At 38.5% G+C, this 22,161-nt stretch overlaps 1 protein-coding gene across 2 annotated transcripts in view; it reads left to right on the forward strand.

Annotated features, from left to right (window-relative positions):
• Positions 1–4,578: 4,578 nt before the first annotated feature.
• Positions 4,579–22,161, forward strand: part of LOC125661614 (potassium voltage-gated channel subfamily H member 7-like) — a 98,091-nt gene continuing 80,508 nt past the window's right edge. The window contains exons 1-4 of one of the 2 annotated variants that reach the window (XM_056147118.1): positions 4,658–4,711; positions 4,789–5,528; positions 18,308–18,434; positions 21,132–22,057. In XM_056147118.1, the coding sequence (XP_056003093.1) occupies positions 21,344–22,057 (714 nt within the window). In that variant the 5' untranslated portion in view covers positions 4,658–4,711; positions 4,789–5,528; positions 18,308–18,434; positions 21,132–21,343. Of the gene's footprint in view, positions 5,529–18,307; positions 18,435–21,131; positions 22,058–22,161 lie in introns of both variants that reach the window. The other variant, XM_056147117.1, reaches the window with a different exon arrangement.

Raw genomic sequence — 22,161 nt, forward strand, 5'->3', positions numbered from 1 at the left:
AACATTCTTTGAATAAATTTACGTTGGCGGTTCAAATCGTTTTTGAAATATTCCCAAATTAATCTGTCCTCATCGTATACATCATCTGAAATATCTAGGTATTGAACTTCCTGTCCTGTGTGTGAAGACGGATCTCAGGATGCAGTATACTATATATACTATCTATATTGGGTATCTTACCACGATGAGTCTGTTCGGGTTACTGAGTTCAATAACTCTAATTCTCACTATATATAATGAGAGCATGTTCCGGTTACTGAGTTCAATACCTCTAATTTTCACTATCTATAATGGGTATATATCATGACAAGCATGTTCTTTAATTCTTCAATAACTCTAATTCTCACTATCTATAATGGGAGCATGTTCCGGTTACTGAGTTCAATACCTCTAATTCTCACTATCTATAATGGGTATATATTATGACAAGCATGTTCCGGTTACTGAGTTCAATAACTCTAATTCTCACTATATATAATGGTATATATCATGACAAGCATGTTCTTTAATTCTTCAATAACTCTAATTCTCTCTATCTATAATGGGAGCATGTTCCGGTTACTGAGTTCAATACCTCTAATTCTCACTATATATAATGGGTATATAACATGATGAGTAATGCCCGGATACTGATCATGACGTCAATGATATACTCTTTGGCCAAGTATCAGGAACAATCACCACAGTTATAACAGTGGAGCGGGTATGTTATCCGTTAATGAAAAGTGAAGATAACGAACAGTGATCAATCTCATAACTCCAGTAAAAGTGAAGATAACGAACAGTGATCAATCACATAACTCCTATAAGCAATAGAAAATAAAGAGATGGACAAACACAGACCGCTGGACACACCAGAGTCAGATAAACGGTTCAAAACTTGATTTTCACAATGCAATGAACATGTAATTCACTGAAGTATCAGGTGCTGGATTGAATGACGTAGTTCTCATTTTGTGATGAGTATGTTTAAGATTTCTGACATCCTATAACATCGAAGAGCGTGATTAGCTTCATGTCATATCCTGATAACACTAAACATGATATATTTCTATTTTGTATTCATACGCAAAAAAAGACTGATCAAATGACCAACTTCATGTAATAGTCTAAATGTCAATTTCATTAGTATTGTCATATAAGGATATACATTGGCAATGTAAATATTGGAGTTTTAAAGGAGTTTTACGAAGAAGCTTACTTTTACAATCGACGGCTGACTTTTAGAATTTAAAGGGGCCAACTCCAAATATGAAAAATTTGGGAGTAGTATTTGCAAAATTCAAAACGTTTACGGCATTCAGTTGTTGTATATTATTGTGATGAATCAGGTTATACCAATCAAAGAAACTCGGGTGGTATGGGGTTTTGCCATGGTGATAACATGTTTTCCCTACAGTGAAATGGACTGGGCCAATGCTATATAGACAGCGGTTGACTGCAGATCAGTCTGTCTGATCTCCGCAGCTGTGTAGAGAAGAAGCTGAATAAGCCGATCTTTTGTAAGTAAAAGGCTACTTTAGGGCTGAATAAGCCTTATAGTGTAGGGCTGAATAAGCCTTATAGTGTAGGTTGGCTGGCTGATCAACCATCGTAGCTTTGACACTTGGCAATAAAGGCTGAATAAGTCTGTACCCCAGTGTCAACGTGAGCTGGAGACAGCAGCTGGTAAGGAACCTCAGTTCGGTGTTCAGAACCATTGGTAAGGGTCAATTGTCCGGGATTTAGGGGAATAAAGGGTTAGGTTAAATCCTTGTTGAATTATATCTCGATTTTGAAATACGAATCGTAGTAAATATATTAATTAGGTAAATTGGCTGAAATAATCATCGTTAATATATTGAATGAGTTCGTTTCTTGCCTTGTAGACAACAGGCATTCCAGTAAATCATATGCACTGCAGAATCCCGGGTGTAACCGGGTACGTGTCCACAGATAAATAGTGACCGCTCGGCTAGACACACGTTACAGAATTTAACGTCCCACTTGAGAATTTCTCACTCGTATGGAGACATTACCATTGCCGGTGAAGGGCTGCAAAATCAAGGCCTATGCTCGGCGCTCATGTCATTTTTGCAGAGAGGGATCTTTATCGTGCCACACCTGTCGTGACGGGGGACCTTGCATGGCTTTTCTGGTCTCACCTATTCTAAACCAGACCTCCACGGGGTACGGCATTTGGGACAAGCACATGTCAAATGCTTATATCGATAGTGTACAGTATATATTAGTATACCAGGGAGTGCGATTTAAACCTGCATGTGTAAATCTGCTTCTTTTAGCATACTTGATTCTAACGATCCGACGTACCTGGGTTAATCTGCGATGACCGGCGACACACTTGATTGTGAGCCGGAATTGCACAAGCATCTCGCCGGGTAAGCCTATTGTTTGATAGGCGAAGGCGGCTTCAAGCTCAGGTTGGCGTCCTTGGAGACAGTAGTATTGGGAGTTGCTTATTCTAAGACAAAATGTTTTTAATGTTTACACTGGTGAAATAGACATGATTTGTAAATATGTTGGTCATGTCTATGTTTGTACAATAGAAGGTCAACATTTTCATTACTGTACTGTGGCCGGTTCACTTCATTCATAGCGCGTCGCCGGGTATACCCGGCTTAGTTTGATTCGGCCGGATTTTTTTCAGAATCAAGCATACTATTTAAGTCAAGCTTTTCAAGGTATTTATGCGTTTACCTGATCGAGACATAGGGCTCATGGCCGGTCGACTGGGGATGCTAAATCAAGGAAAACTGATTTACCACAAATATCGTTGAGTCTATCGTGTATCTTGATATACATGTATACAATATACACATCACGTGTTGGTTGTCTTCACATTTAGACCTAGATAGAGTTTCAACACGAAAGAGGTGTACAAAGACGTAGCATTGTTCGTTTTCTTTAAATTAGGCGGAGCTATGACAAAATATATACATAAATATATAAACAAGCCTCTTCAAATTTCGGGTCTAGTATACAGCTGTCGTCCAAAGGTAAGAGTGGGTGAGTGGGGGTCGCTTTGTTGCGGGGGGGAGCCAGAAACCCAAGATAAAATATGTAGAGAACTTTTAAGAAATGATAGGATAACTTGAGTTCGTCTGATTACATTGAGTGCGCTGTGGTACGCTTACATGTATGATATACAGTAATGTGTTCTCAGCTTCTCATTTCACTTAATTAAATTAGGTCAAAATGAGTAGTGCATTACGAAAGTGTCGAACGAATGTAGAGAGAATGTAAGAGTTGCCAAAGAGTTTACAATACTCTATTGATAAGCATAATTGTCGGTTTTGGTGTTTTTACGGAAGCAGTCTATATACATGTATTTATTTCGGTTCAATTTCTGTAGTTGGAGACGATCCCTTTAAATTGTAAAAGTCAGCCGTCGATTGCAAAAGTCAACCTCTTCGTAAAACTCCAAATTTACGAAGAGGCTTACTTTTACAATCGACGGCTGACTTACAATTTAAAGGGATCAACTCCAACTACAGAAATTGGACCGAAATGAATATACAGACTGCTTCAGTTAAAACACCAAAACCGAAAATCGATTACTCCCTAGTATATTAGTATATTCTATACATATCGATATCGATATAAACACTTGACATGTGCTTGTCCTTTAGAAATGCCGTACCCCGTGAATATCCGGGTTAGAATAGGTCCTCTGCAATACCCCTTGCTTGTCGTAAGAGGCGACTAAATAGGGCGATCCTTCGGATAAGACCGGAAAACCCGAGGTCCCCTGTCACAACAGATGTGACATGGTAAAGATCTGCCCAAAGGCTGTAAGCGCCGAGCATATGCGTACATTTTGCAGCCCTTCACCGGCAATAGTGGCGTCTCCACATGATTGATCGGTTGCTTTTACTGGATTTTACACTCATATTGAGCGGTCACCATCTGTAGGTGAAGTACCACAAATGAAGACCCGGCCTATGTTTAGCGCTCAGCGCAGTAGTAGAGTTCTTTATCGTGCCAACGCATGCCGCTGCACGGGACCTCCGTTTTTAAGGTCATACCTGAACGACCCGTGATTCTCACTTCTAAATGCCGAACGCTTGGCGAAGGAGCAATCACTACCTATTCTAACGCATTAGGTTTGCCATATGAGTGAAAAAGTTTTGAGAGGGACGTTGAACAATATTAAATCTATCAATCTTAGGCTTGACGCGGCCATGGCACGAGTGGGGCTCGAACTCACGACCTACCAGTTACGAAGCGAACGCTCTACTACTGAGCTACCGCGACCCCATATGGGTGAAAAATTATCGAGTGGAACGTTAAACAATATATGCAACAACTGAATGCAGTAAAGTCTTTGAATTTTGCAAATACCACGCCCAAATTTTTCATATTTGGAGTTGGCCTCTTTAAATTATAAAAGTCAGCCGTCGATTGTAAAAGTCAGCCGTCGATTGTAAAAGTAAGCCTCTTCGTAAAACTCCAATATTACCCAATGACTGAATCCAATAGCAATCATCATTTTGTGGTGGGCATTTTTAAATAAATGATAGCCTCAATATGTCATAAAAATGCATATTGAGCTATACCGGATACAGGTTTCCGTACCTACGCTTTTCATTTTGTAAAGGTAACAGATGAGTATTTACTGAATTCGATGTATAATGCAGACTGCAGATACAGATGACACTGTGTTAAAATCGATAGGAGAGGGATGATTTATGAAGAGCAGATGGAATTTCTGGTAGGATGTGTGTATCATCCTTGTGTATCACATTTCATCATTAACGAGATAATTGTCATACACTCTTGTGTTTCAAGGTAAAACGTCTGACTGAAAGACCCTGAAGTTATGACGAACAAGAAAAAGTACGCACTGCGACTCGGAGCATTTGCCGCCTTGGCTCGTTCAGACTTCGATATAGAAATAATCATCTCCTCATTAACAGAGAACAGCTGTCACTTTGATTGTCTTAATTAGCAGACACTTCACTTCCGGTTCGTCTCCTTTTTCCCCTTGACGTGCCAGGATATGGTTTCACTAATTGCCGACATACACAGATTGTAGGCTTTCTTACATTTGTTAAATTAATATCGTACTTTTCACGAGAGTTAAAAGGAATCTGACAAGTTTAAAGCTGGAAATGGCCACTATTCATGCGATATTACGGCGCAGAATCTTCATTACTATTACTCTTTGAGGACTGGAATCAACAATTACTGTAGCGTACTATGATAGGATATGTGCTTGAGATTACAATGTAGATATATAACATGTATTTTGTTCATCAGAGTACGACAACCGTATAATTACGAACACTATACATCAACCCGTGATCGTTGCCGATTCTCGACCAACCTCAGTTTTACGACAACATATCACGTGATATGACTACCATAAAGTGCCGGATTTTGTGTTTGATCTGTCTAAGGATTGTTATACATCTTCGATCTTTTGAGGTTAGAAATCTCTGAAGGTACCGTCAACATCATCAGAAATGTTTTTTCTATTTTCTGTTATGGCATCGCTTGGTTCATAAAATGATGTTCAAGCTGCACACGTGAGTTTTAATGTTAATTGTTGTACTTGGTTAATATCGTAATTACATACTTCATTAATTTGTCTTTATAATTATCTTTATTTTGCCTGTCTCCATGATGCACTTTATCCATCAACAATAATTGCATTTGTTTAAATGAAAGCTTTCAAACATTAGTAATGTATACACAATCAGAGTTCATTTCAACCTCAGCTTAATTGACACCAACTGCAAATTGAAATAACATATTCTGATTGAGATGCCAAACGCAAATTGCAGTTGGGCAATGTTCGTGAAATATGAGCGCGGATTGATTTTCAGTCCGCGGATTCGTTTGTATGTACATGCTGGGTAGCGGTGGTAATTAACATTCTGTACAGTTATTTTTTCTTTGAGTGGGCGTCATTTCAAATATCAATTGATTGTGCAACACAGTTTCATTGAAAATTTAAGGTGGTAGACGCTGTTTGAAATATCGCGTTTGCAATCTTAGTTCATTGAAAATCTGAGGTATTTCTCTACCGACGGACGTCATTTGAAAAAAAAATATCAAATGTGCAACTTGAGGACACTTGATAGAAACAAAACAAAAAAACAAAAAAAAAAAAAAATAAAAAATGAAATTGATGCACGGGTTGATATAATTTTGGCTAACTTTTAGACAAACAAGTCATTAATTAAAAATAAAACAAATAAATTGTCTTACTTAATGACCAAGCAGTAAACACTAAAGTATCTTGGTTAATAACTGATTTAAGAATTGAAATAGTCTGGCTTAATTATCAAACATTAAACACTAAAAGTACATTGGTAAATAACTAAATCAAGAATTAAATTAGTATCGCTTAATGACCAAACATTAAACACTAAAAGTACATTGGTAAATAACTAAATCAAGAATTAAATTAGTATCGCTTAATGACCAAGCATTAAACACTAAAAGTACCTTGTTAATAACTGAACGTTAAGAACTAAAAATAAGCTTAGCTATTGATCAAGCTTTGAACACAAAAATAACAAAACATTGAGAACTTAAAGTACCTTTTGTTAATAACCGAATAGTGGATTGATATTGGTGCTAAAATACTCTTGTTTGATAACAGAATATTAATAACTAACTGACTAACTAATTAATAACTAATAAATAACTAATAACATCGAGGGTTAACTACTGTTACGTGAATCGTATTGGAATACATATGAGAGAAAAGATATCTGTAAGTACAGAGTAATCGACCCCATGGTCACCGCCCTTAGAGAATCTGACCTCAGATCTAAAGACACCACAGAGTCGTCCACTTCTGCTTCATACTTAGATATTTTATTGAAAGGTGACATTAACGGCAAACTGACAACTCAACTGTATAACAAACGGGATGATTTCAGCTTCTCCATCGTCAACTTCCCATATTTATCTAGCAATATTCCATTATCACCTGTATATGGTGTATATCTCTCAACTGATTCGATACGGTAGAGCTTGTTCTGCGTATAGTCAGTTTTTAAATCGAGGCAAGCTACTGACAAACAAGTTGATGGTACAGGGGTTTCAACAGTTTCGATTGAAGTAAGCATTTTGCAAATTCTATGGTCGTTATAACGATCTAGTGCGTCAATACAACCTATCATTGCATCAAATGCTGTCTGACGAGTTTCATACCGATTGTTAGGCCGTTCTTGGCACACTGATTTTGACTACGGATAACTCCGTTTACCTGATCAGGATATAGGGCCGACGGCGGATGTGACCGGTCGACAGGGGATGCTAACTCCTCCTAGGCACCTTATCCCTCCCCTAGTGTGTCCAGGGGTCCGTGTTTGCCCAACTATCTACTTTGTATTGCTTATATGAGTTATGAGATTGATCACTGTTCGTTATCATCGACTTTCATTTAAACCTAAACTAAGGGAATTTAACTTACCGAGATTTGGCTAGATTTTTTGGGTGTCATTACATTATTCTGAGAAACTTCACGATGGTTGAGAATCTGAGAAAGAAACTTTCTTTTTCAAAGGTCTACTTCGGTTCGTACCCGAGTTAGTATGGTTGAAGACTGCGATGTTCTTCCTACTCCCATGTATAATGCCCGAACCAATCGCATCCATCGTTTGAAAACTGACACATGTGCAGTGTCATTACAAGACCGACATATTGCGACCATACTAACCTTCGTTGGTGAGTTGGTAGAGTTCAAAGGTCACAGTACTCGGGTACGAACCGAAGCCGCTTAAAGGGTTCGCCAATTTGTGTCATGGCCTTGATTTTAACTCAATTATTTGACGATTGTATTGTAACCTGTTACTTGATTTTCTACTTTTTTCTACTATGTTCGGATCAATGATAATCTGTGACATGGTATTGTGCATTACGATATTTATTCCTTCAGAAGTGGTCTCGTATATTTTGACGTGCCTCATGTTTACACGTGTTACGATAAGTTATTCATTTACGAGTTTAGAGCAATCGAGAGTCATTTCATGTACTTACGTGCGTTCCCTTGAATAATTCCTGTTCTAATTACCAGTTTTAGTTTCACGAGGTTAGTAATAATATTGGGGAATGTCGGGTTGGATATTTACATTTCATGTTTTTGGCAGCCATCATCTTTTTACGAGTGCAGTATCACTCGTCACTTCCGATTTGGTGACGAAGACATTTACGATGGTTGTGAGATAGTATTTACTATGTGAATCATTTAAACATGTGAATTAATGTTCTTAAACGATTTGAGGTTGAGAATTCATTTTTATTTATTACATACTACATGTAACCAGTCGTATCTTAAGAAACTACATTTGTTTACGGTATCGTTGTTAGTAACTGTATTCATGCGCACACAAGACAGAGTATGTTTAAGCCACATCCATGAAATATTGTGATATTTATTTACTTGTTTAGATTAGCAAATTGAGCTTCTTAATGTATGTTACTCAGTGTTAATTATTGGTACTTATTGATATTCCTTTCGCGCTTGTACGGTAGCCTGTGCGGGAAAAAGTAGTTCTGTGTTGGAAATTGTATGGGAGCCGATGCCACCGTACAAGTCACTGATTGGTTAGAGGCCTGTGCAGCATATTTTGATTGGTTAACTATTATCATGTGGTCTAGGACCGAGGGTTATATAAGCAAGCTCGCTACGTTACTACGGCAGATTTCTACAACTGGAACGGCGGTAACATTCAAATCTCTTAGAAGAAAAAGGTGAGACTACTCATAATGTAATAATCATAGTAAAAAAAACTTAACAGTTAGAAATCTCCTACCACACTGGACAACCGAAAACTTGTATTTCTGAGAAACCAGCACTTGTATAAAGCCTGTCGTAGTGATTTGATTGATTGTATATTGTTTAACGTCCCTCTCGAGAATCTTTCACTCATATGGAGACGTCTCATGTCGTAGTGCATACAGTTTACCACATGAAGAGATTTATATTGTGCCTTGTTTTGTTCATTCATCATAATAAATACAGATTAAAATTGAAAAGTTTCTAGTATTCTTCACCAAAAATGGGAGAGAAGTGTGACTGACATATTGTTTATTGAAGTTTAATGATGTTCGGAATTATCCTGACATGAGTGGATCTGCTGAGGATTCAGAAATATACAAGCAACCCCTATCCTTGGGTAGCTTACAGTATACAATGGCATAACTCATTCATCTAAATGTATAATTTACTATTTAATGAATGAATGATTGGTTGTATATTGTTTAACGTCCTTCTCGAGAATTTTTCACTAATATGGAGACGTCACCAATATCGGTGAGGGGCTTCAAATTTAGGCCTATGTTCGGCGCTTTCGGCCATTGAGCAGTGGGGGTTCTTTTACTATGACATGGGACATCCGTTTTTAAGGTCATCTCCGAGGACCCGTGATATTCACACCTGATGCCGAGCGTTTGGCGATAGAACTATCAATACCTGTTTAAATAGCAACTTAGGTCTGTCGCCCCGACCTTCCGCATGCGGGGCGAACGATCTACCTTTAGACCACCGCGGCGATATTTAATGAATGAAATATGGTAAGAATATGATAATTGCAATATGAATAAACCTCGTCTCCAAAATCTGCCAGGTGCTATATGTAACTCCATATGTTCAGGAGGCGTGGATCTAAAGTGGTGTTCTGATAACGTGTATTGACCTTGTGTCGCCTTTGGCATACAGATATTTGAAATAACAATCCTTAATTCTTTGGTTATCATTGCAATTAGTATAGATATCAAAGGAAAAACACAGGAAATGTATATATAGATATATAAAGGATATACACTGTACCACACTAGGTGTATCAGGTATTTTACACAACACTGGAATCGGTATTTGATTTCGTATGTAGAATCATTGATCGTCACAGGTAAATTACACGTTCCTTGTCTGTCTGACAACTTGTCAAATACTGTACAGAACAAGAGCTCCACAGGGCAGGGTGTATATCCCCTCGCAATCAGTGTCCACAAGCGTTTACTAGGCCTTGACCTTTTGATCCCTGGAATCAAGATGGGTATTTCCTCACAAAGCTACAAACAAGCGAACAAAGATGTGTTCTGTAGAGTGTGTACAAGATCAGCGTTACTGATATACTCACCCCGCACACATACTCACCCACCCACCCCCACACACACATACCTACCCACCCACCCCCACACACACATACTCACCCACCCACCCCCACACATACATTCTCACCCACCTACCCACACACATATTCACCCACCCCCACACATACTCACCCCCACACATACTCACACACACATACATACTCACCTACACATACTCACCCCCACACACACTCATCCCCACACACAAACATCCTCACCCACACACATACTCACCTACACATATACTCACCTACACACATACTCACTCACACACATACTCACCTACACATATACTCACCTACACACATACTCACCCACACACATACTCACACACACACACACATACTCACCCACATACATACTCACCTACACACATACTCACCTACACATACTCACTCACACACATACTCACTCACACACATACTCACCTACACACATACTCACCTACACACATACTCACCTACACACATACTCACTCACACACATACTCACTCACACACATACTCACCTACACACATACTCACCTACACATATACTCACCTACACACATACTCACCCACACACATACTCACCTACACACATACTCACCCACACACATACTCACTCACACACATACTCACTCACACACATACTCACTCACTCACACACATACTCATCCACACACATACTCACCTACACACATACTCACCCACACACATACTCACTCACTCACACACATACTCATCCACACACATACTCACCTACACACATACTCACCCACACACATACTCACTCACACACATACTCACCCCACACACATACTCACCTACACATATACTCACCTACACACATACTCACACACACATATACTCACCCACACACATACTCACCTAAACACATACTCACACACACACATACTCACCCACAAACATACTCACCCACAAACATACTCACTCACTCACACACATACTCATCCACACACATACTCACCTACACACATACTCACTCACTCACACACATACTCATCCACACACATACTCACCCACACACATACTCACTCACACACATACTCACCTACACACATACTCACCCACACACATACTCACTCACTCACACACATACTCATCCACACACATACTCACCTACACACATACTCACTCACACACATACTCACCTACACACATACTCACCCACACACATACTCACCTACATACATACTCACACACATACTCACCTACACATATACTCACTCACACACATACTCACCCACACACATTCTCACCTACACACATACTCACCCACACACATACTCACCCACTCCCACCCCCATATACTCACCCACACACATACTCACACACATACTCACGCACACACACCCAACTACACACATACTCACTCACACACATACTCACCTACACACATACTCACCCACACACATACTCACCTACACACATACTCACTCACACATCCTCACACACACATACTCACCCACACACATACTCACCCACACACATACTCACCTACACACATATTCAACTACACACATACTCACCCACACACATACTCACCCACACACATACTCACTCACACATCCTCACACACACACACACATACTCACCTACACACATACTCACCAACACACATACACACACACATACTCACTCACACATACTCACTCACTCACTCACACACATACTCACCCACACACATACTCACTCACACACATACTCACTCACTCACACACATACTCACTCACTCACACACATACTCACTCACTCACACACATACTCACCCACACACATACTCACCTACACACATACTCACCCACACACATACTCACTCACACACATACTCACTCACACACATACTCACTCACTCACACACATACTCATCCACACACATACTCACCTACACACATACTCACTCACACACATACTCACCTACACACATACTCACCCACACACATACTCACCTACATACATACTCACACACATACTCACCTACACATATACTCACTCACACACATACTCACCCACACACATTCTCACCTACACACATACTCACCCACACACATACTCACCCACTCCCACCCCCATATACTCACCCACACACATACTCACGCACACACACCCAACTACACACATACTCACTCACACACATACTCACCTACACACATACTCACCCACACACATACTCACCTACACACATACTCACTCACACATCCTCACACACACATACTCACCCACACATACTCACACACACACATACTCACCCACACACATACTCACCTACACACATATTCAACTACACACATACTCACCCACACACATACTCACCCACACACATACTCACTCACACATCCTCACACACACACACACATACTCACCTACACACATACTCACCAACACACATACACACACACATACTCACTCACACATACTCACTCACTCACTCACACACATACTCACCCACACACATACTCACTCACACACATACTCACCTACACATATACTCACTCACACATACTCACCCACACACATACTCACCTACACATACTCACTCACACACATACTCACCCACACACATACTCACTCACCCACACACATACCCACACATACTGTTCCGTACCTCATCCCTCTTTCAATGAAATAATTGAATTATGCTATCTTAATCACATTATAGTTACACGCATGTTGCATTCTGCTTATGACACGACTTTTCCGTTGTTTAGCCAATAACTTGAATCATATCATCATTTTATTTATGTAATAAATTATTTTATTTATCAATGACTGAAAATCTAATACTGATCTTCAGCTGTTCGGTTTACTTTGAAAACATACAATAAAATTTAGTATTAGTGGCGCCATCTCGTGCAGCTTGGTGTCTCCATTTCGTCTGATCTACCACACTAACATCTGTTTCAAAGCGAGATTTCATCGAAGGTTTCTATCCACCAGTCCCAAGGTTTCCCTCAGCTAAGTCTTGACACATTTTAGTTACACACTTACTTAAATATGAGAAAATATCTTCAGACTTATTTGAGTTTGAGAACATCTAACCTGGAGGTTATACATCTTTTACCGTACTCAAACTCAGCCATGTTTGTTTTGAGTACAACTCTGAGCAAGCCCCGAAGTATTCTCGAAAAGTCTTGATCATGTACTACATTTGAATATGAGAATGATTTAGAGCACGGAATTCGAGTATGAAAACGTGCTTTAAAAAGTTTTATAACCTCCAGGCCTGAACATGGTGGAACAATTTGATGAGTTAACGTTTCTGAGAAATCTCAGATTTGAGGAAATATCGGTAAGGTGTCCCTAAACCCTAAGTATTTGATCCTCTGCGTGAGATTGATAGCGTTTCTGTTTTGTTGGCTTCGCTAGCCGACAACCTCTTCTGTGTGACTGGGGTTAGCGTGCCGTTATAAGGAATCTAAAGCTAATTAAGTACAACGCATCTCTATGTACTATCAACGAACAGATGAGAGTGCACCAGCAACCGATCCGTGACGATTGCACTTGATCTTTAGAAATGACGAACAAAATGTTGTAAATTTGAACTATTTAAGTGGTATTAATTATCATTACAGTCAACTATTCCCGGAATTTTCCGCTTACGCTAATTAATAGAATTCCCATTTTGATTTGGATGCCATTTTTCTTTTATCAAGGTTAGGTGCATCGCTTTCGAATACTCCGACATATGTACATGTATATACATGTATATAAATTTGAAAAGAAGGAACCTCATGGACCCCTGGATACCCCAGAGGTGGGGTGAGGTGCCTAGGAGGAGTGAGCATCCTCCATTGAATGCTCGCACCTGCCGTGAATCATATATCACGATCGGATAAACGTAGTAATCCGTATATAAGAATTGAATCAGTTGAGAGACCTACACACCATATGCAGGTGATGATGGTATATTGCTACACAAATATGGGAATTAACGATGAAGAATCTGAAGTCATCTCGTTTGTCATAAAACTGTGTATTATTAATTTGCTGATGACACTTACATTGAATAAAATATCTAATTATAAAGCAGACATGTAAACTATGTTGTGTCTTTTATTTCAAGTTCAACTGGGATATCATGAATGAAAATGAGTAGTCTTAATAGATAAAACATCGTCGATGTATCTAAATGTCTAATGCAATGCCACAGCAAAATAGTTTTTCTTCTTGTTTAGAAGCTTTTGAATAAATTCTGTCTCATAAGAACACAAAAACAAGTCAGCTGATAATGTAAAGGTGAAGATAACGAACAGTGATCAATCTCATAACTCCTTTAAAGGTGAAGATAACGAACAGTGATCAATCTCATAACTCCTATATAAAGGTGACGATAACGAACAGTGATCAATCTCATAACTCCTATATAAAGGTGAAGATAACGAACAGTGATCAATCTCATAACTCCTTTAAAGGTGAAGATAACGAACAGTGATCAATCTCATAACTCCTATATAAAGGTGACGATAACGAACAGTGATCAATCTCATAACTCCTATATAAAGGTGAAGATAACGAACAGTGATCAATCTCATAACTCCTTTAAAGGTGAAGATAACGAACAGTGATCAATCTCATAACTCCTTTAAAGGTGAAGATAACGAACAGTGATCAATCTCATAACTCCTATAGAGGTGAAGATAACGAACAGTGATCAATCTCATAACTCCAGTAAAGGTGAAGATAACGAACAGTGATCAATCTCATAACTCCTTTAAAGGTGAAGATAACGAACAGTGATCAATCTCATAACTCCTATATAAAGGTGAAGATAACGAACAGTGATCAATCTCATAACTCCTATATAAAGGTGAAGATAACGAACAGTGATCAATCTCATAACTCCTTTAAAGGTGAAGATAACGAACAGTGATCAATCTCATAACTCCTATAGAGGTGAAGATAACGAACAGTGATCAATCTCATAACTCCAGTAAAGGTGAAGATAACGAACAGTGATCAATCTCATAACTCCTTTAAGGAATACAAAATAGAGAGTTGGGCAAACACGCACCCCTGGATATACCACAGGTGGGATCAGGTGCCGAAGAGGAGTAAGCAGGAGACTGTCGACTGGTCACACCATGCTTCAATTTTGCAGTTCAAATATAATCTACACCCTGTATTTCCTTTTATTGCATCCAAACTTTTTAAAAATACAAACAAACATTACAAAACCCATATAAAGACCACAATATACAAAATCCACCTCCATATTCTTGTTCTTCTTCTTTCAACTACATTCTAGCTATGTCATTACTGGTGATGTTCATATAGTTGAAAATGAGGACCTGAAGTCACTTATTTTAAAAGGACCAAACTTCAGAAAGCCCCGATCTCTCATTTGGTGACATAACTTCATTTTTATCATGAATTATTTCGAAGATTATGCTAAACGATGGGCTAGATATGAAGAAGAATAGTGTATTTGGTTTTTAGTATGAACGATGTCCATGACCACGGTTACGTCTTTTTGAATTGAGAAAACTTTCCATCACATTCACGTTATTTCCTTTATGATTAGTCAGACTTCCACATCACATGTATCTAGGTTGTCTTTGCACCCATATGTCTTAATCCAGTAATCCTCTCGTTGTCAACGAAATAGAGGACTCAAATATGATTAATTTAATTTTCTCTAGAATTCTGACCCTCATGGAGAAGATGGAATGATTTGGGGGAAATGAAATGTTTATAAAGAAGTTGGTGACCTCCACTATTAATTTGAGAACTATGTCCTGATATTCTTTTGTTTAGTGACCCCTTAGTTTCCCCGACATAAATCAATCCTCAAAGCTTACACTCATTAGTGTAGACAACGTTAGGGGGATTTACAGTGTACATTTTCCCGCGTTTTTGTTCAGAAACTACATCCGGTGAGATTACTAAAGAATGACCAACATAGCACAGGTTTTACAGTTTTAACAGAACATTTGGAGATGGAGCAAAATAGCCATGAAAGATATTTCCCAATGAAAAATTGCATTTTTTAATTATACTTTATCTCTAAGGATAGTCCGAGGGGCAATACATTTGGGGTTGGACGTTTGGGTATCCACTTGATCGGTACGCTCTTCAACATGTTGATGTAAAAATGTTTAGACAACATAGATAAATGTAAAAAAAAAAAAAAAATTGTCAAATCTGTATTTCAACCCAACTCAGATAGTTGAATAGAGGATGTGATATAATCCATAGGCACTCAATAAAGAGAAATGACTCAAATATTGCGTTTTTGGGGAAATTACAGAAAAATAACAGTTAAAGGGAAAATAAAACTCCCCCTTTCTCTCTCTCTTTCCAGTGATATATGGTAACTCGGATCAGGATAGTATTAAATCTTCATTATACAGAAAGAAGTAATTAGAATCTAATTGGACGGATCAATTTTGGGGTGACGCCTTGTCACTCAAGCAGACGACATTGCCACCAGATGAGCACGTGCAAATTTGTCAAAGCAACCAGGCTTGCAAACAATTTAGCGGGAAGATAGGCGAATGGCAGCCAGTCGGAAAACTTGTTTTCTCAGCGGATGAGCCTCTAACAAGTTTTTCGTGCGCTAATCTTCTTTACATAGACAATGTTTCACAAATCATTATTTTTTCGCTAACGATCATCAATCTAACGAAAATCTTTTTCCACAGATTTCATCAGAATTTGGATTTCATTTACAGCAAAAATCTAGGTTTCGAGCTATTTTTCATTGAATTTTGAAGACAAAATCATTTATTTTAAGATTAATGAAATTGGTTGTTTATTAGGGTAACAAAACAATTTCACCAAAACAACGTTATCAGGTTTCTTTTTTTTTTTAATCTTCTGACTGAGATATATGAGGGACCAAAGAAAAGTTCGCAATACCCCACACAGCTTGGAGTTCGCATGATTGAAACAAGGACGTGCTCAAAATAATGAAGGTTTGAACACCATAGGTTACCCTCAAACTCAAAATACAATATAATTTAGAACGTATTCATTACCATCAACTCTTTTCACAGTGCGAAAATCCGAATTTACATGTATTTGAATCTGAATAAACATTCGTAGTTCAGCTTCCCCTTAACGTTTGAATCTTGCATACAACTATAATCATATCAATTTTGTGTTTCATTGCATGGTGTCTTTTAACAATTCTTGCCCATCATTTTCAATTGCCTTTGATTTGATTTTACAGTCTCTGGAGTATGTTTGAGCAGTCGGCTTACTCGCCGTCTATCTCCAGAGGAGTTAGACGCGCGTATCATTAGAGAGCATGAATTTCGAATATCGTTTCAGAAACACTGTAGGCGTTTATCTTGGACTGTTTTTGCAGAAAAGGCCACCAGAAATACATAACTTCTCAATATCTCTGCCTTTCGTTTTTCTCTGACAGACTCTGGGATGAAATTGAAATTAAATAACTGCTGCACCATCCAGCCAAATGTCGAGCACGCCTGTTAACCGGGGGCAAACCTACTCAGTAGTTTGCAAAATATTTCCCCGATATTCACATCATATTTCTTTATCTGTGGTTAACAGGGGTTTTGTCTTAATTTCCTGTGTGAATTCAGTGACTAATATCTACATTTTAACGTCCCTATTGCATTCGGTTCCTTTGATGTGTCTGTTCTTTTGTTGATATTCCTAACTACATTATCATACATCGGACCTAACGAAACTCAAAGTTCATCGTTTATTTCACCCAATCTTAATTATGAGAATGTGCGTGTTCTCCGTAAGACCATACGTAGACGAGGGAATTGCAAGTATTAAACTAAATACATGTAGATGTTGCATTGTTGAATACTAAAAGCCAATTTTCTCCACCACCGATATGCATCTTAAGTACTAATATGTGCATTGATTTATTATTTGGGTAAAATATTTTATTAAATCAAGATTTATACTTATTTAAACAGGAAATTCTCGTGGACTTTAAAACACATAAAATTTGAATTTGCGTTTGGTTATTTGATTTGTAGTCGAGTTGATAGAACGGATTTCAAAATGGCCTTCTCTGACAAAACGTAAAAGCTATATTTCTTTGGTTCAGACTAATTTTTAGTTGAATGACTGGCAATTCGTTGGGTAATTTGCTCTATAAATGAATATACACTTAAGATTCTATTGGTTTTAGAGTAGTCGTCTAACATTTTCATCGCTCTAAGGATATTTTTTTTTTTAACTCAAAGCATTATTTCTTATTTTCGTTTCTTCAGTCCTCTGCAAGCCACAGACAATGCGACTGATGAAACGTCTACATCCAGACGAAGAGAAGAGGAAATATTTAATGTGTTCTTCACATGGTTTCTCTGAGAAAGAAAAAAAAAGATAACTAGTTTGACGGTAAGCGTCAGTATAGAAATATTTCTTAATTTAGAAGCAAGAAAGGCATTTTTTCCGGAGCGATGTCTCATTATCATGAACAGACCATTCATTCGCTATTTTCTCCCCCATTTCTTTGTGGAGTATCATTCAGAAGCATTCTATTGCCCAGGCGGAAATAAGACTCGTTTACTGCCGGAAACGGTTCCCAACAAGGGTCTCGAAAGCGTTTATTCGAATTGGCTCAAGATGCTTTAAATTCAACAACGTAGTTAATGTCTGTAATGTCGGCATACTCTATGTAAATCGAAGACGTTCCGTTGTTGTTTTTCCATTAATCATCGGGAACACATCATTTGTTTTCAAATTTATTTTCTTTTATCCGTAGTCAGTACAGCCAAACTGGAATCAAATCTTGCTTCATCTTGAACAAACATTACATGTCCTTTGCCAAGGTGACTATCATGGATTCCGAGGCTGATCTCTATAGATACATGTAAGAGGTCGTATTTCAACTTTCCTAAAAACGCTATGCTTTAACAAAAATCAATGAAAAAAGAAAATAAAACCCCTCCTAAATTAGAAAATTCTTTCGGTAGGTATTAGAATTGAAATTTAGTTGATATAAATGACCGAAAATGAACATGTTGATATTGGTACGAATCACGTTAGAAACAAATATCCATCCATCCTGGTCGCCATTATTCTTTACAGTCTTACACTGTTGATTGTAAATGATGTACTGTTGATGGTTCATGCTGCACTGTTGATCTGTACTGTTGATGGTTCATGCTGTACTGTTGATGGTTCATGCTGCATTGTTTATGGTTCATGCTGTACTGTTGATGGTTTATGCTGTAATGTTGATGGTTCATGCTGTAATGTTGATGGTTCATGCTGCACTGTTGATCTGTACTGTTGATGGTTCATGCTGCACTGTTGATCTGCACTGTTGATGGTTTATGCTGCACTGTTGATCTGTACTGTTGATGGTTTATGCTGCACTGTTGATGGTTCATGCTGTAATGTTGATGGTTCATGCTGCACTGTTGATCTGTACTGTTGATGGTTCATGCTGCACTGTTGATTGTAAATGATTTACTGTTGATTGTTTATGCTGTACTGTTGTACTGTTGATTGTTGATTGACCAAAAGTTCTATTGCATATCTGGATTGAGTTGGCGGAGTAAAGTTTTATTCTGTTACTTCGTTTTCCCCATTAAGATACAGTAAAAAGTCTTCGTGATATAGAACAAGTCAAAACCGGTATACACTAGACTGAACCGGGTGTTTTTATTTTTTGTCAATTTATGAAATTCTAGAACTGCAAATAGGAGTCTGTACTCGTCAATATATACAATTTGGAAGGATATAAACCTAAGTTCTTTATCGAATGAGGGCGTACCCTGGCACCTGATCTCTGTAAATGAAGATTTGTTCGAATTCTATGATCCATATTATTATGTGTATTCTTGCTTCATGTAATTGGGCAAAATAATCAACAGTTACTCTGACGTCTGCTTACAGAGGAAATGCCCTATACAAATACACTCAAATTCCTGTTAAGTGATCTATGACCACGTAGTCTTAGAGTCGTCGATTCTCATCTGACGAGAAATTCTCATCTGTCGTCTGCGAACGACGTCAAAATTGCACGTGGTCCTTAAGGATGTTGAAATTGGCTTGATGTCTATCATCTCACCCACAGTGATATTAAGGAAAAATGACTTAATAACCTGCCAATAAAACAGGAGAAATAACAAGCAAAATCAATCTGATCCGATAAGTGGATTTTGGTCCGGACTTGTCCTAAGTAGATTTTGTACAACACGGAACAGACGTTGAGTGAAATAATTTCAGTGGACATCAGTTGGAAAGGTTCGCGGTACAGGATTATAAATAACTTCTCCGCAAAACCCAACACGTGCTTGTAATCAAATATGGATATGGACCCGTATCATTATATTCTACATGATAAGAAATACAAATCAATGGCGTTGGAATATAAATCTTTTTGCAAAACTGAGATCAAAATAGCTCTCATTTTCATTTCAAGATCTCTATCTTTGAAAAAGAACATGCAGTGTATAAAATCAAATATTGTCCGATGTTGCATGCTTCCAGTGTTTCAGGCAGTGTGAAGACAAAAACAGACGAACCTTGATTATATTGATGATCCTTTCCGAAGGGACATTCGGGTCCCATCGGGCTATATGCTAGTACTCGGTTAAGCAATGGACTCCGCATCATTTGATTTGAACGTTTGATGGTACGCAATGCATTGTAAACAAGAATAGAAATGTACAAGCTATAGAAATTGATTCTTAACCACTGGCTGGCGATTCACGGCTGTGTTACCAGGAGTTTTCATTTTAATGAAACATGTTTAGGTTCTGACTTTTATTGCGAGGCAGTAATCGAGGACTTCTTTTTTGTGCTTTTAGCTACAAATAATTCACAGCTAATGAATTATGAGTAAGTAAATCCATTATGAATTACGAACCGTTTTGTGCGATTTACTCTGTGTCGTTAAATACCGTGAGATTGATTGCGAAGATGCCTTTCGTGATGGGGAATTTTTGAAGCGCTCGAAGTACAGAGCATACCTGATAATGTCCTCGTTATTTAATGAATTTTGTTGTAAGGTTGACATATTGGTGTGATTGCTTGCTCGTTTGAACGAATCAATTATTGAAGTTTACATTTATAAAGTTGCAGGTTACTTGGAGTCTGTGTGTATGCTGCCCGGAAAGTCACGAGAAGACACGAGAAGGAGAGTCAATAGTTTATCACCTCCAAGCCTGACCGCCGGTGTCAATATGGAAATTAAAACATAAATAAATAATACATTGTACTGCATTGCTTAACGCATTGTCCTAGAAGACATCAGGGATTTTTAATTTGTGTTCACGAGTTTGAAGTTGATTAAAATGGATAGGGATATTAATCAGCACGTGCTTGTGAATGCAATGGAGTCGGAATTCACTGACGAAAGTGCTTGTGAAAATTATTCACAGTCTGATATAGAGGATACCTTGACGGATCAAGGTCGGTTTGAGAGCGGGTCAAGGTCGTCCTTGTGTGAAATTCACGATGAATTGAATTCCAAGAGCAAGTCCAGCACTGATGACTCGGACACGACGATTCGAGAGGCGACTTCACAACCCGGGCCATTAACCGGGGAACAGACTACACCCACTGGATCCGTGGCAACGGAATCGGCACTGTACGAAACGCCCTTCACTTCCGTCAGCGGGTTTGATGTTTATTTAACGGCGTTTGAGGAAAGTTCACATTCGCTTGACAAGGTTCTGAAATTCAACAATCTCACAGAAATTCCGGCAACAACGTCAAATTTCAAACCTCCAAAAGACCCTGTGTCTATAAGAGAATCCGAATTGTTTCAATCTCAGAAACCACAGTCCCGTAGCGGAAAGGGAGGGGAGCGACTCGGCTCCACCGGCAAATGCACCCCGAAGAAAACAATGCCTTCTCCTCCCAAAAGTTTACCGGTGCCTGGGTACGAAGGTAGTAAAATACCACCTGTAAAATCCAAAAATCCAAATGGATCTCTCAAATCTGGAAGTTTTCAGGCGATCTCCAAGGGAATAAAAGGAGGTACTAAAGCCTTGTTAATACAGAAGGTAAGCTTTCTGTCATACATGTATTATGAAATATAACGCGCTGTCATTGAAAGTATCAGCAGTGATGCTGTTGACCTATTTTTTGGCTAAGTTATATCTAAATT

The sequence above is a fragment of the Ostrea edulis genome, chromosome 8 (assembly GCF_947568905.1).
Source record: "Ostrea edulis chromosome 8, xbOstEdul1.1, whole genome shotgun sequence".
NCBI classification, from domain to species: domain Eukaryota; kingdom Metazoa; phylum Mollusca; class Bivalvia; order Ostreida; family Ostreidae; genus Ostrea; species Ostrea edulis.